The 14,388-nt window shown below is 40.4% G+C and overlaps 1 protein-coding gene across 2 annotated transcripts in view; it reads left to right on the top strand.

The window, feature by feature from the left end:
- The window catches only part of TMTC1 (transmembrane O-mannosyltransferase targeting cadherins 1), a 300,213-nt gene that overhangs the window by 121,827 nt on the left and 163,998 nt on the right, over positions 1-14,388 (top strand). For both annotated transcript variants that reach the window (XM_043441635.1, XM_043441634.1), the window contains exon 6: positions 10,531-10,612. In XM_043441635.1, the coding sequence (XP_043297570.1) occupies positions 10,531-10,612 (82 nt within the window). The remainder of the gene's footprint in view (positions 1-10,530; positions 10,613-14,388) is intronic.

The raw sequence follows: 14,388 nt of genomic DNA, 5'->3' as shown, positions 1-14,388 counted from the left end.
CCACCTGCAAGGCCAGAGACCTGGGTCTGATCCTTGGGTTGGGAAGATCCCCTAGAGAAAGAGCGACTTACCCACCCCAATATTCTGGCCTGGAGAACTGCATGGACAGAGGAGCCTGTCAAGCTACAGTCCATGGGGTAGCAAAGAGTCAGACATGACTGAGTGAATTTCACTTTCTTCACCTGTGAATAGAAGAGATTAATAGACCCCTTCCAAAGGCTGGCTGGCCATTCACTTGGAGATGTTTTGCAAGACTGAAGACCCTTTCACTCTACTTCCCCACTGTCTCTCCCTCTCTATTCTGCCTTTTGACTTTAGTACCTCATTGCTTCTTTCTCTCTGATCTATTAAAGAACCTGACATCCAGACCCCAATGAGTTGGCTGTTTTGAGGCACTAGCCTCATCTTCTCAGTCTGCTAGCTCCCCAATTAAAGTCTCTTTCTTGCCTCAGTACCTTGTCTCTCGGATTCATTGGCCTGTTGTATGGCGAGCGGAGTGAGCTTGGACCTGGTTAACACATCTTCTTGTAATAAGTTCTTATTTTGGCAAATTGAATATCCTAGTTAGTAAAAAGATTTTATACCAGCACTACATTAATGGCTGATTAACATAAACTTAAAAGTATGTTAAGAAGAAACTGAACACCTAAATCATGTGGCTAAGTGGATATAACAACACAAGCTTTTCTTGTTTATCCTTATGAACGGTCTCCCTGGTAATGTGGATTAGATCTTCCCATCTAAATTTGATATCTCAGAAACTTCCAGAATAAATTCTGTCCATCATTTGCCCATTTGGGCTTTTGAGCCCTTTGTTCTTTGTTACAGATCTCAGTGTGGATACAATACCAATGTCACACAATGCTGATGCTCCTCTTCTAGAAATCAGATTAGGTCATCTCTGCCTAAAGCCCTTCATGTGCTGCTCAGGGCCATCAGAACAAAGCCCAAATCCCATAATGGGATAAGGCCTGTAGTGATGTGGTCCTGTTGCTGGTGAATTTGAGGTTCTTTCTTCACTGTGAAAGAATTCAAAGATGAAGTAGAGTGGTTAAGAAAGTAAAGTGAAAGTTTATTTAAACAAGGATACACTCTTAGAGGAGGCTTCCCAGGTGGCTCAATGGTAAAGAATCTGCCCGCCAGAGCAGGAAACACAAGAGACTCGAGTTCGATCCCTGGGTAAGGAAGATCTCCTGGAATAGGAAATGGCAACCCACTCCAGTATTCTTACCTGGAGAATCCCGTGGACAGAAGAGCCTGGCAGGCTACAGTCCATGGGTCACAAAGAGTTGGATGCAACTGAGCAAGTGGGCACATGTGCGCATGCTCTCAGGCAGAGCTGGCAGGCAGGTGAGGAATTGCTGCTCTGGGTTTCTTTGGCAAGCAGGTTATGAGGGGTGTACAAAAGAAGGGATGGGGAAGGAGTTCTTTCACTGGGGAAGGAATGTCATTCCTAGGCCTCTGTAGATGCGTGTTTCACCTTTTCGCCTCACCCAGTTCACTCTTGCTCTTCCTCAGATGTCAATTTCATTGTGCCTCCCTTGGGGCATCCTTATCTCCCTGTTTCTGCTTGCTGCTTCTTCCTGTGGAGTTGGCTGATCATATCATACCTTCTCAGTCCTGCTCACCTTCTTCTTGTAGCTATTTCTTCTCATTTAGAGTTTCTGAATCAGCCCAATGAATATGGAGTTTGCATTTTGACCTGTGGCATCCACTACATACATTAACCTTTAAATAGATACTTCTTCAAAGATCCCTCAAGAAGTATTCACTGCCTCAGACTGTTCATTGGTATGAAAAACCTTTATACAAATGGATGAAGGCATTGAAGTTTGTAAACTTTATCATTTTTAATTAATTAGAAGTCATTTTGCTGTTAACATGCAGAAATGTTGTTTAATAAATGATCTATGTTGTAAGTGTGCTGAATAAGCAGCTCCAGTTTATGTTTAGGCCTTATCACGTAGTGGGTGCTGTGGATTTGGGCTTGGGTCTCACATCTGCTCCAAAATCACTGCAGATGGTGACTGCAGACATGAAATTACAAGATGCTTGCTCCTTGGAAGAAAAGCTATCACCAACCTAGACAGCATATTGAAAAGCAGAGACATTACTTTGCCAACAAAGGTCCTTCTAGTCAAAGCTATGGTTTTTCCAGTAGTCATGTATGGATGTGAGAGCTGGACCATCAAGAAGGCTGAACGCCAAAGAATTGATGCTTTTGAACTGTGGTGTTGGAGAAGACTCTTGAGAGTTCCTTGGTCTGCAAGGGGATCAAATCAGTGAGTCCTTAAGGAAATCAATCCTGAATGTTCATTGGAAGGACTGATGCTGAATCCAAAGCTCCGTTAGTTTGGCCACCTGATGCAAAGAGCCAACTCATTAGAAAAGACCCTGATGCTGGGAAAGATTGAAGGCAGGAGGAGAAGGGGGTGCAGAGGACAGGATGGTTTGATGGCATCACTAACTCAATGGACATGAGCTTGAACAAGCTCCAAGAGATGGTGAAGGACAGGGAAGTTTGGCGTGCTGCAGTCTGTGGGGTAGCAACGAGTTGGACGCAACTGAGCAACAACAACTCACCTCTGCCACTTGCCAGCTTTGAGATCTGGAGTGAGTACTTCCTTCAGCCTCACTCACAAGATGGGAACAAGTTTGGACTCACAGTACTGGTATGCGGATTAAATGAAATGATAAAGTCACTTAGCACAGTGACTGACATATATTAAATGCATTATGTATCTCCTATTTTTAATGTGTATGCACACATGCTAAGTTGCTTCAGTTGTGTCCAACTCTGTCAGACCCTATGGAATGTACCCTACCAGGTTCCGCGGGCTCTTTACCACTCGTGCCACCTGCGAAGCCCATTTTTAATGAATTGAAACTAACCTAGAACTTAGACAACAAGCAAGAGTGATAATCACCAAAACCGAATTTTTGCTTTATATGTAGAAAGAATAAGAATTGGTTCCTCTGACTAAATTCATTGCAGCAGCAATATAAATTAGCCCCTCTGACTAAATTAATGAAGCCTAAACTCATTGACCTTTGACCCTGAAGGGATGTGACCTTTGGCAAGTCAAATAACATTTCTGGGCTTATTTTTATTCACCTGTGAAACCACTTGAACTGTTTTGATCCCTTTCAATTCTATCTTTGATTTTCAGAATGGTTAAGAGAACTGAAATCATATCCCCCTTTCCTTTCTCTGTCGGTATTTCCACTGTTCTGTGTGTGATAATCTAAGTAGATGTTTCTTTGTAAGTAGCATGCTGAATTAAGAGTTTAAAACTTCAAGAAGAAATTTTACCACAGGTGTTGGGGTATTGAAAGTCAATTTGGGCTTCTGAGTAGATTGAACTTAGAAATTATTCATTGTCTTAAAATAGCTCCTTCCCTTTAGAATCTGCATTTGAAAATCAAAGAAGACACCAAAAGATAGTTCTGCTCCTCTATAGAATGCCATTGGTTATTGATGTATAGAGGAGGCAAGTTATGGGTTCAGAGAGAGTGCATCAAAGAGAGAAACTGAAGACTGTTTAAATTTCTTTTGTTGTTTTTGTTAATCTTTTCATCTTTTCTAGTGTGAGCGAAGTCTTTGTTACTTTGGTCAACTGTGAGATCTTTTCTGTCTCTGTTTCAAAGAGAATCAGGATTTCTAAACTCCTAAAAATCTCTGGATTCAAATTATTTTTCTTTCTTTCTGTTTTTGGTGATATTATATGACTGTGGAAAATTCTTAAAGAGATGGGAATGCAAGACCACTTTGCCTGCCTCCTGAGAAACCTGTATGCAGGTCAAGAAACAACAGTTAGAATACCGGACATGGAACAATGGACTGGTTCCAAATTGGGAAAGGAGTACTTTAAGCTGTATATTGTCACCCTGTTTATTTAAATTATATGCAGAGTGTATCATGCAAAATGCTGGGCTGGATGAAGCACAAGCTGGAATCAAGATTGCCAGGAGAAGTACCAATAACCTCAGATATGCAGATGACACTACCCTTATGGCAAAAGGGGAAGAGGAACTAAAGAACCTCTTAATGAAAGTGAAAGAGGAGAGTGAAAAAGCTGGCTTAAAACTCACCATTCAAAAAACTAAGATCATGGCATCCAGTCCCATCACTTCATGGCAGATATATGGAGAAACAATGGAAACAGTGAGAGACTATTTTTGGGGGCTCCAAAATCACTGCAGATGGTGACTACAGCCATGAAATTGAAAGATGCTTGCTCCTTGGAAGAAAAACCATGACCAACCTAGATAGCATATTAAAAAACAGATTTTGCTTTGCTGACAAAGGTCCATCTAGTCAAAGCTATGGTTTTTCCAGTGGTCATGTATGGGTGTGAGAGTTGGACCATAAAGAAAGCTGAGCACTGAAGAGTTGATACTTTTGAACTGTGGTGTTGGAGAAGACTCTTGAGAGTTCCTTGGACTACAAGGCGATCAAACCAGTCAGTCCTAAAGGAAATCAATCCTGATTGTTCATTGGAAGAACTGATGTTGAAGCTGAAACTCCAATACTTTGGCCACCTGATGAGAAGAACTGACTCTTTGGAGAAGACCTTGATTCTGGGAAAGATTGAAGGCAGGAAGAGAAGGGGACAACAGAGGATGAGATGGTTGGATGGTGTCACCGACTTGATGGACATGAGCTTGAGCAAGTTCTGGGAGTTGGTGATGGACAGGGAAGCCTGGCGTGCTGCAGTCTCTGGGATCACAACGAGTTGGACAAGACTGAGCAACTGAACTGACTGACTGACTGATGTGACTATTAATCTTTTTCATTACCTTGAAGGAGCAAAGAGAGATTAAGTTAGTATGACAGATGTTACTGAAGTAATTTTGTTTATAGTTTTTAAATAATTTATTGGTTTATTATTGAATGGTAATAACTTGTAGCTGAGATGTTTGCCACTGCAGCTGTTGTTTAGGCAAAAAATTAGGAGGTTTTTGAGAAGAACCAGAAAATCTAATGTAATATTCTCATATAACCACCAGGACTCCTTCAGCTTGCTATCTACATCCCAAGTTGTGAGTTTTTATTTTGTATCCAGTCTCGTACTGGAGGGTAAGGAAAATACAGACAAAGAAAAGAGGTTGAGCAGAGGCATATAAGCATATTTAAAATTTTATTTGAGTCCATACGCATTTATTGGTCATCTTGCTATGATATATCAGCTATCTATTAACACAACAATTCTATGTTAACAAAGTTCAATGACTTAAAATAATAAGCATTCATTTTACCCTCAAGTTTATGGGTTGGTTACTTTGTTACCAAACTCAGATCTGGATACAAGGAATGAGTGCTGTTAGAAGGGAAATAGTTGCTCTAATCAAACAACTGGCAATCTGGAAGAAAGGTGGACTAGTGTCCCAAAACCATCTATGAAGTTTCTGTGTGGCCATGAAAGACTTTCAAGGGAAAAAGGGGAAGTAATCGAGATAGGAGGTTAGAGTCATCACCATCCCCCACTGTGAGCAGGCTTGTCGACTCCTTGTGTGATCTTTTTAAATTTTTTTCTTTTTTTTTTTTTTCCATTTATTTTTATTAGTTGGAGGCTAATTACTTTACAATATTGTAGTGGTTTTTGCCATACATTGACATGAATCAGCCATGGATTACATGTATTCCCCATCCCGATCCCCCCTGAGATCTTTTTTTAGATGCTATCTTATTCTCACAGTTTACTTGTGAGAGTCCTGAAGGGGAGGCTGGGGAAGAGATCTGTCATCTGTTAGTTACATATTATTCATTTCTATTTCTTTGATCTAAGGAAAGAACCAACAGATTAGGCAAAGTATTCTGTGATCAAAAATTTGAAAGGTGTTTTAGGGCCAGAGTTTAGTTAAAATATAGCTTTGCTAAAGTGACAAGACAAAAGGACCTCCTGCAGAGAGATCTTTCCTGCAAAGAGCCTTTCCTAAAAAAAAAAAAAAAAAGCAGCTCACAGCTTTGGATGGCTGGTTGTCCTGGTCTCAGCTGAGATCTCTCAGTGGGATTTGAGGACTGAGTAGCTATGGAGGGTAACTTCAGGAAGAAGACTCATTTAGCTATGAATATTTGAACATGATTAACTAGGGAGGTAGATGTTAGTAGCTAGTAAGTTTGCAGTCGGAAAAATTAGGGCGTGGGGAGCACAGTTTAGAACATTTATTTTGGATAGTCTTGATCTTTTGCTTTTATTTTCCTAATATCAGAAATTGTTAAAAATACAGAACTTGATAATGCTACTACCCCAGACTAATGTTAATGTATTTTTTTAATGTGCAACAGCAAATTATCAAAGGTCTACCTAAAAGTGAAGGAATCATCTTTTTGCTTCACCTTAATATTTGTTTCACTTTTATCACTTGGTGTTCCTTTTAAAATTTTTCAGTAATTTTTCTGTTTTTCTTTAGTTGTCATCTTTGATGTCATAAGTTGGTGAGAACATCCAAGGATCATGGTATTTTAGACCTGAAAGTGACCTTGAAACCATTTAGTTAACTATCACTGATGTAGGAAGGAAATGAAACCCCTGTAGATTTGTACCAACTACTTTGCCAACAAAGGTCCGTCTGGTCAAGGCTATGGTTTTTCCAGTGGTCATGTATGGATGTGAGAGTTGGACTGTGAAGAAAGCTGAGTGCCGAAAAATTGATGCTTTTGAACTGTGGTGTTGGAGAAGACTCTTGAGAGTCCCTTGGACTGCAAGGAGATCCAACCAGTCCATCCTAAAGGAGATCAGTCCTGGGTGTTCATTGGAAGGACTGATGCTGAAGCTGAAACTCCAATACTTTGGCCATCTCATGCGAAGAGTTGACTCATTGGAAAAGACCCTGATGCTGGGAGGGATTGGGGGCAGGAGGAGAAGGGGCCGACAGAGGATGAGATGGCTGGATGGCATCACTGACTTGATGGGCATGAGTTTGAGTAAACTCCGGGATTTGGTGATGGACAGGGAGGCCTGGCGTGCTTCGATTCATGGGGTCGCAAAGAGTTGGTCGGACACGACTCAGTGACTGAACTGAACTGAATGTGAGAGATTAGCTGGAAGCACAGGGATAGAATCATGGACTCTTGCTTCCTATTCTAGTGGTTTCCTCAGTGGTTCAGTTTTGTTGTTGGCATGTTCTCTGGCTTTGCAGGGAAAATAGTGGAGAATTTAAGTGAAGTTGAAAATTATCAATGATGACATTTGCATAGTTCTTTGTGTTTGCAAGGTACACTCAGCTATATTAGCCTGTGATTGAAATGAGTAGCTGAGGTAATCTGATATTATGGTTAAGTATTAGTTCTAATTTTTCAGTATCTTCCTCTATTGAAAAGGAGTTATAATGTTCTTCCTCAAGGAATTGTTGAAATTACAAAGAAATTGTAAAGGGATTAGTACATTTATTTCACTTATATTTGTGTCTGACATATTGTTTACTATTTTTACTATTGCTACTATTTGTTGTTGTTTGGTTCTAATTCACAGGTGTTGTGGACTAAGGAGGAAAAATTCTACTATCCAATTTTTATAGTAGGAAGGAGAGGGAAAGGAGTTGCAGAAAATTCAGCTCTCTGTATGAACTTAGGAATCTCAGCCTCTGACCTAGTGTTTACCAAAAAAGGGGACCATGTCATTTTGGCTCATTTTCTTGTTTAGTTTTGGTCAACAGCTGGAAACAGAGATCTTGAAAGGTCATTTTTTTTCAACCACTGTTCTCTGTATCATCCTAGGCTTTGTTACATTTTAAGCGTAAATTATTTGGTACTTTTTTACGGAAATAGAGTTTTTCATGGAGGGAGAATTTCCAAACAAAGGGGCTCTTTTAAATATATCTCACTGAACTAGCCATCATATTGAGCTTTCAGTGAAACAAAATACCAATTACCTAAGTTTGACTTCTAAAACCCTATGATTTGTTTTATAGAGAGGAAACCGCTCCTAATTTTTCCACTGTGTTAAAATAAACAAGCAACAGGGGAAACCTGAGAAGTGTAGTTTCTAAAAACAGGCCAATCCAAGAAGGGGTTTTTCATCCAGACGTGTTGCCACTCCAGCCCTTTTCCTTCCCACACTGCCATTCCCTTTGCCTTCCTGCTGCCAATTGTCCACATCCCGTCAAGGAATAGTAGAAATGTCCACGGTTGGTCTTTGTTGAATTGGTCTGAAAATAACAGTGATGGTAGAGGCAAAACTAAGGAAAGGCCCAGAGCAGGGCTTTAACCGTTTTGGAATCACAGACCCGAGCGGACACTGAAGATCAAAGCCAAGGACTTTGCTTCAGAGAAATGCACAGATGCAAACATATGTGAAATCTCTTGTACAGTTTCAGGAGGTGATGGACTCTCTCAAGCCCATTTTAGGGTGGAAGAGATCACCAGTGTCATGAAAGCTGACAGTATCCCTGACCTTCCTCCTCGCCGGCTCTCTCTTGAGGGCTAAGGGAGAACAAAGGATTCAAACGTCGTGCTTGGGGGTGCATCCAGTCCAGAGCTTGCTAAAAGGTGACTGTGAATTGCTTTTTGGAAAAAGAAAAGGAAAGCAGGAAGGAAGGGATCTGCCTCGGAGTGATACTGTTTTCTCCTTACAGAGCCACTTGGACACATTTAGCTGTTACAAAATGGGAAGCACATGTATTTTGTAAGGAGGCCAAGTTAGACATTTTTTTGTGAGATACTGACCAAGCTAGACAGCATATTAAAAAGCAGAGACATTACTTTGCCAACAAAGGTCCGTCTAGTCAAGGCTATGGTTTTTCCAGTGGTCATGTATAGATGTGAGAGTTGGACTGTGAAGAAAGCTGAGTGCCGAAGAATTGATGCTTTTGAGCTGTGGTGTTGGAGAAGACTCTTGAGAGTCCCTTGGACTGCAAGGAGATCCAACCAGTCTATCCTAAAGGAGATCAGTCCTGGGTGTTCATTGGAAGGACTGATGCTGAAGCTGAAACTCCAGTACCTTGGCCACCTCATGCGAAGAGTTGACTCATTGGAAAAGACCCTGATGCTGGGAGGGATTGGGGGCAGGAGGAGAAGAGGACAACAGAGGATGAGATGGCTGGGTGGCATCACTGACTCGATTGACATGAGTTTGAGTAAACTCTGGGAGTTGGTGATGGACAGGGAGGCCTGGCGTGCTGTGATTCATGGGGTCACAAAGAGTCGGACACAACTGAGCGACTGAACTGACTGACTGACTGACTGACTGAACCCACTCAGGTCTCACAAGTGAAGCTTTCTTTTTGTAGAACATCCTTACTGTGTGAAGATAACACATTCATATACAGATTTTAAGAAATTATTGAGGAGGATGCCTTTGAGGAAAAATTAGACTAAAAAAAGTAAAAGCAAAAAGTGAGAAAGGGCCAGGAAAATAAGGATGAGGTGGGGAAATGTTTGCTGGATTATGCGGTTTGATTTTTTCCCTACAGTTTGTATTTTAAAATGCAGAAATTTGTCTGTAGGTGAAAAGGACTTGCTTTAAGTTTTTCTGTGGAAGTTTGTTGACAGCTTTCTCTTCCTTCCCTGTGATCATCTTTATTAAAACCAGCCAATCACATGTCTTCTGTGTGGACATTTAGTGCTTCCACTTTGTACAGTGGCAGATGCAGGCTCCACACAAGTTGCTGCCCCTAAAGAAGTGGCATTCTCATTACCTGGTTTGGTTCCAAGGGTCATAGGCACATGAAGTAATTTTCTGTTGCATATTCATGAGGTCTGATCTGACCACTGATGTTCATAACTTTGTTTTTCTCTTGTTGTTGTTCAGTCACTCGGTCCTGTCTGACTCTTTTGCAACCCCATGGGCTGTAGCCTGACAGGCTTCTCTGTCCATGGGATTTCCAGGCAAGGATACTGGAGTGGGTTGCCATGCCCTCCTCCAGTGGACCTTCCTGAGCCAGGGATTGAACCTGCATCTCCTGCATTGCCAGGCAGATTCTTTACTACTGAGCTGCTGGGGAAGCCCAATAACTTTAACTTTGTTACTTTGGATAAGTTACTTAATCTCTTACAACCTTAGCATCTTTTTTTTAGGGGTAAAACATTTGTGAGATGTTTTGTGGGTGAAAGACACTGTCCCTCTCAAGTTACATTCAATAGGCAAATGAACTCTTATTTTGTTTAGGATCATCCCTGTGACTAGGGTCATCATATATTAATAGTTGCCAGAATACTTCTGTTATTTGGGGTTAGGTAGGATAGTAATATTTATAGCTAACTGTACTAGGTTGTATTCCCTGTATTATTGTACAGCTTATTATTCTTCACAACTTTCCTGTGAAATAGACACTACTCTTATCCCCTCTTTTATAAATGAAAAAAATAGATGTGCAAATGGATTAAAAAAAAAACTTGTCCAAAATCTTCCAGACAGAAAGAAACAGAGCTGGGGATTGAAACCTGCGTGGTCTGTTCCAGAAACCATGCTCTTTGCGGCTATCTTTTCCAACCTCCTTTTGAGCTAGAACCTATTCACAGTGAAAAGAAAATGTTACATGTAGTGAACTCTGACACTTATTTAATATGCTTTTTCTTTTCTGTTTCAGGTATCTGACAGCAAGCAGCAATAGAAATTTCCTGCTTACCATGAGGCCCTTCTTAAAAAGAGCCACTTTGGTCATAAGTTATGTAAGTACATATATGCTTTTAAAATATCTAATAAGAAATATTTTACTTTGACTCAGAGACATGATCCAGATTGCTTAATAGAATCAGCAATCGAGCCTAACAATATGATCTTAAGATCAAACAGTTTACATACCATAAGTGTTACAAGGCCTTGGAATGTACGCATGGAAGCATTCTAGGGATATGTGAGTTCAGTGACACCAACAGCATGAACTGTGCTTTGTGAGTCCTTTTTAGGATGCTGTTGCTGAGTTGTTTCTGCAACACAAACCTGGCTGTGTCAATTATCTATTCCTGCATTACAAAACACCCAAAATGTAGTGGCTTAAAACCAAACCACCATATTAGCTGCCCTAAATGCTTTAGTTTGGGTCACATCCAGCTGGCTGGTTCTCCTATATTTTTGGCTGGGATTACTCAAGCAAGTGTGTGCAGTTATGAGTCAGAGCAGGTAACCTCTCTGTGATAACTCATCCTCTTAGGCCTCTCTCTGTGGCTACTCTCTCTAGTTGGATGGACAGGATCTATTTACAACCTGACAACTGGATTCTAGAACAAACTAAATGTTGCAAGACCTGTGAAGTTTCCACTAGATCCTTTTGTTCAGTACAAGTCACAAGACCAGATTTAAAGGAAGGGGAAGTTGGCTCCACTCTTGGTAGGAAGAGCAAACAGAAGGTGCATACAGAAAAGATAGGGGTTCTTGGTCCTGATCTTCAGTGACTATCACATCAGTCATCTTCTTACACAGTTGAATGCTTCTATTCAAAGAAATTAGGAGATCAGTCTCTTATGCTGTTGCTGTTTTTCGTAAATTCCAAGTCCAGAATTATAATGAAGTTTGATAGGAAACTTATGAAAATGTTTTTAAATTGTAATATTAACAATTAATGATATTTTAAATCAACATTAAGGCATGTTTAAGAACTGCAGATGGTGACTGCAGCCATGAAATTAAAAGACACTTGCTCCTTGGAAGAAAATCTATAACCAACCTAAACAGCATATTAAAAAGCAGAGACATTACTTTGTCAACAAAGGTCCATCTAGTCAAAGCTATGGTTTTTCCAGTAGTCATGTATGGATGTGAGAGTTGGACTATAAAGAAAGCTGAGCACCAAAGAATTGATGCTTTTGAACTGTGGTGTTGGAGGAGACTCTTGAGAGTCCCTTGGACTGCAAGGAGATTCAACCAGTCCATCCTAAAGGAAATCAGTCCTGAATATTCATTAGAAGGACTGATGCTGAAGCTGAAACTCCAATACTTTGGCCACCTGATGAGAACTGACTCAATGGAAAAGACCCTGTTGCTGGGAAAGATTGAAGGCGGGAGGAGAAGGGGACGATAGAGGATGAGATGGTTGGATGGCATCACCAATGTGATGGACATGAGTTTGAGTAGGCTCTCGGAGTTGGTGAAGGACAAGGAAGCCTGGCATGCTGCAGTCCATGGGGTCGCAAAGAGTTGGACACAACTGAGCAACTGAACTCAACTGAACAAAGCAAGAAGGTGTGCAAAAACTGAATGAGATGGAGAGCTTTGACTGGACAATTTCAGCAAAAGGGGCAGAAGATTTCTCTAAAGAATGCCCCAGTATCTTTGCATAGAATAAAGACATTCAACTTTCATTTCAGAAGTGATTTTTATTCTTTGTGTTGTTTGGGAATGCAAGAACTTGACAGTACTGCTGTGATGCCCTGTACTTCCTGCTATAGAACAGTTATTTCATTTAGGCAGTTAATGGAGAGGTAAAAAGCTTTTCATAAGTCTCTTGAGTCTTAATTGCTTTCAGTTCAAAACTACCTATATGTCAAAGTAGCATATTTGGGGATGACATATTCTGTTACCTCTTAGTAGTTTAGGGAATTCATATTCTTTCAGGATATTTTTCCTGTTACTTTTATAGTTGACATTTTCCATTGCAATATCTTTAAAATTTTAAATTTAGTTTATGTGAGTGTTAATTAAAATGATTTTTAATTTCTTCTTAGGCATTATTTACTGCTGATATGCTTTTGACTGACACAGTATGTTCATTTTAGATTTTTGGATTTTGGATTTGGATTTGGGGTCACTTATATAAAAAAGCATTCACGAAATAAGTCAGCGATATTCCTTGGGGAAAAATCCAGCCTTAATTCCCTCCTCATATTAATCTTTTAGCTTTTAGTGAAGCAGAGATTTCCCTCTGACTCTGACAGACACAACATAATTGGTCCTGCTAAAATGAGAATTGCATCTAGAAGGTCTATGTGGGTGAATTCTATAAACAAATGTCATCCCTACTGAAGTGTCTTTGGCCTCTGGTTTTCTCAACCTATCTTTGGAACGGGATAGCTCCATTCCATGATAAAATTCCATTGAGTGGCACAAAAGTTGTTTCTTGGGGTTGTTGAAATAACTCTGTGTGGGTGGTCGGCTTCAGAGCATTTGAGGGTTGGAACATTTCCAAATGTGTTTGTTCAGGGCACAGAAGTATCATCTACTGTAGCTGAAGTTTCATAGGGTTGTATGAGACCAATGGTTAAGACACAGGGCATTGGAGCCCAGTGACATGAGTCCAACTCCTAGATCCGGTAGTTTACTAGCTGTTGGATTCTGGGCAGATTACCTTTAAGCTTCAGATTCCTCATCTTCCTCTAGGACTGGGAGGCCTCAGGTGGAAAAGTCTTTACAGTAAGTCCCCTACATATGAATGAATTCCATTCCAAGAGCGTGTTCCTTAAGTCCACTTTTTTGTAAGTCCAATGAAGGTAGCCTAGGTACCCAGCTAGGCCATATAGTACTGTACAGTGATAGTTTTATACTTTTCATGCAAATGATACTTTAAAAAAACACAAAAAAGGGAAACATATTTAATCTTACAGTACCTTGAAAAGTAGAGTAGTACAGTACAACAACTGGCATACAGCGGCTGGCATTGAGCAAACAGGCTAGAAGAGTACTGTCTGGAGGAGGGAGAAAAGGTGGGAGATGGTATGGTACTACTGTTTTTTATACAATACTATACAGTTGTTTGTTTTAAAAGAATAAGAACTAAATATGAATTTAGATATATCTTAGTGACTATATATTAATGTTCCTACATAGTGGCTTCCCACATGGCTCAATGATAAAGAATCCACCTGCCAATGCAGGAGACATGGGTTCAATCCCTGGGTCAGAAAGATCCCCTGGAGAAGGAAGTGGCAATCCACTCCAGTATTCTTGCCTAGAAAATCCCATGGACAGAAGAGCCTGGCGGTCTACAGTCCATGGGGTTGCAAACAATTGGACATGACTTAGCAACTAGAAAACAACAACAACAAAAGTGCATAAAAGCACAACCACTTGTGGACACGACACGACAGTGTACACCAGACATGTGAACTGACTTACGTGATTAGACATGCTAATGCATGTTCGCATCTTTGAAATTTCACAACTTGAAGTTCACATGTAGGGGATCTTGTTGTTGTTCAGTCATACGCAACCCCATGGACGGCAGCACACCAAGTTCCACTGACCTTCATTTGCTGTAGTGGATAGCAATGGATGAGAACTAATAACTGCTGGAAACTGACAGCTGTTATTAAGATTTATGTGCCTTTTCCTCATCACCTTGGTTGTTTTCTCTCTCCTCTACCTATTTCCATCTTTCCTACTCATCTTCAATGATAGGATTTTATAAAAATGCTCACTAGAAAATGTGCTTGTAGGACACAATATTTGTAAAGCATCTGAAAGTATTTTCCATAAAGACAGGGCTTATTTCCAACAAGCAACAATTTTCTCA

The sequence above is a fragment of the Cervus canadensis genome, chromosome 21, assembly GCF_019320065.1.
Source record: "Cervus canadensis isolate Bull #8, Minnesota chromosome 21, ASM1932006v1, whole genome shotgun sequence".
Taxonomy (NCBI): Eukaryota; Metazoa; Chordata; class Mammalia; order Artiodactyla; family Cervidae; genus Cervus; species Cervus canadensis.
The sequence above is the reverse complement of the archived record's forward strand: the minus strand, read 5'-3'. Positions and strand labels throughout refer to the sequence as shown.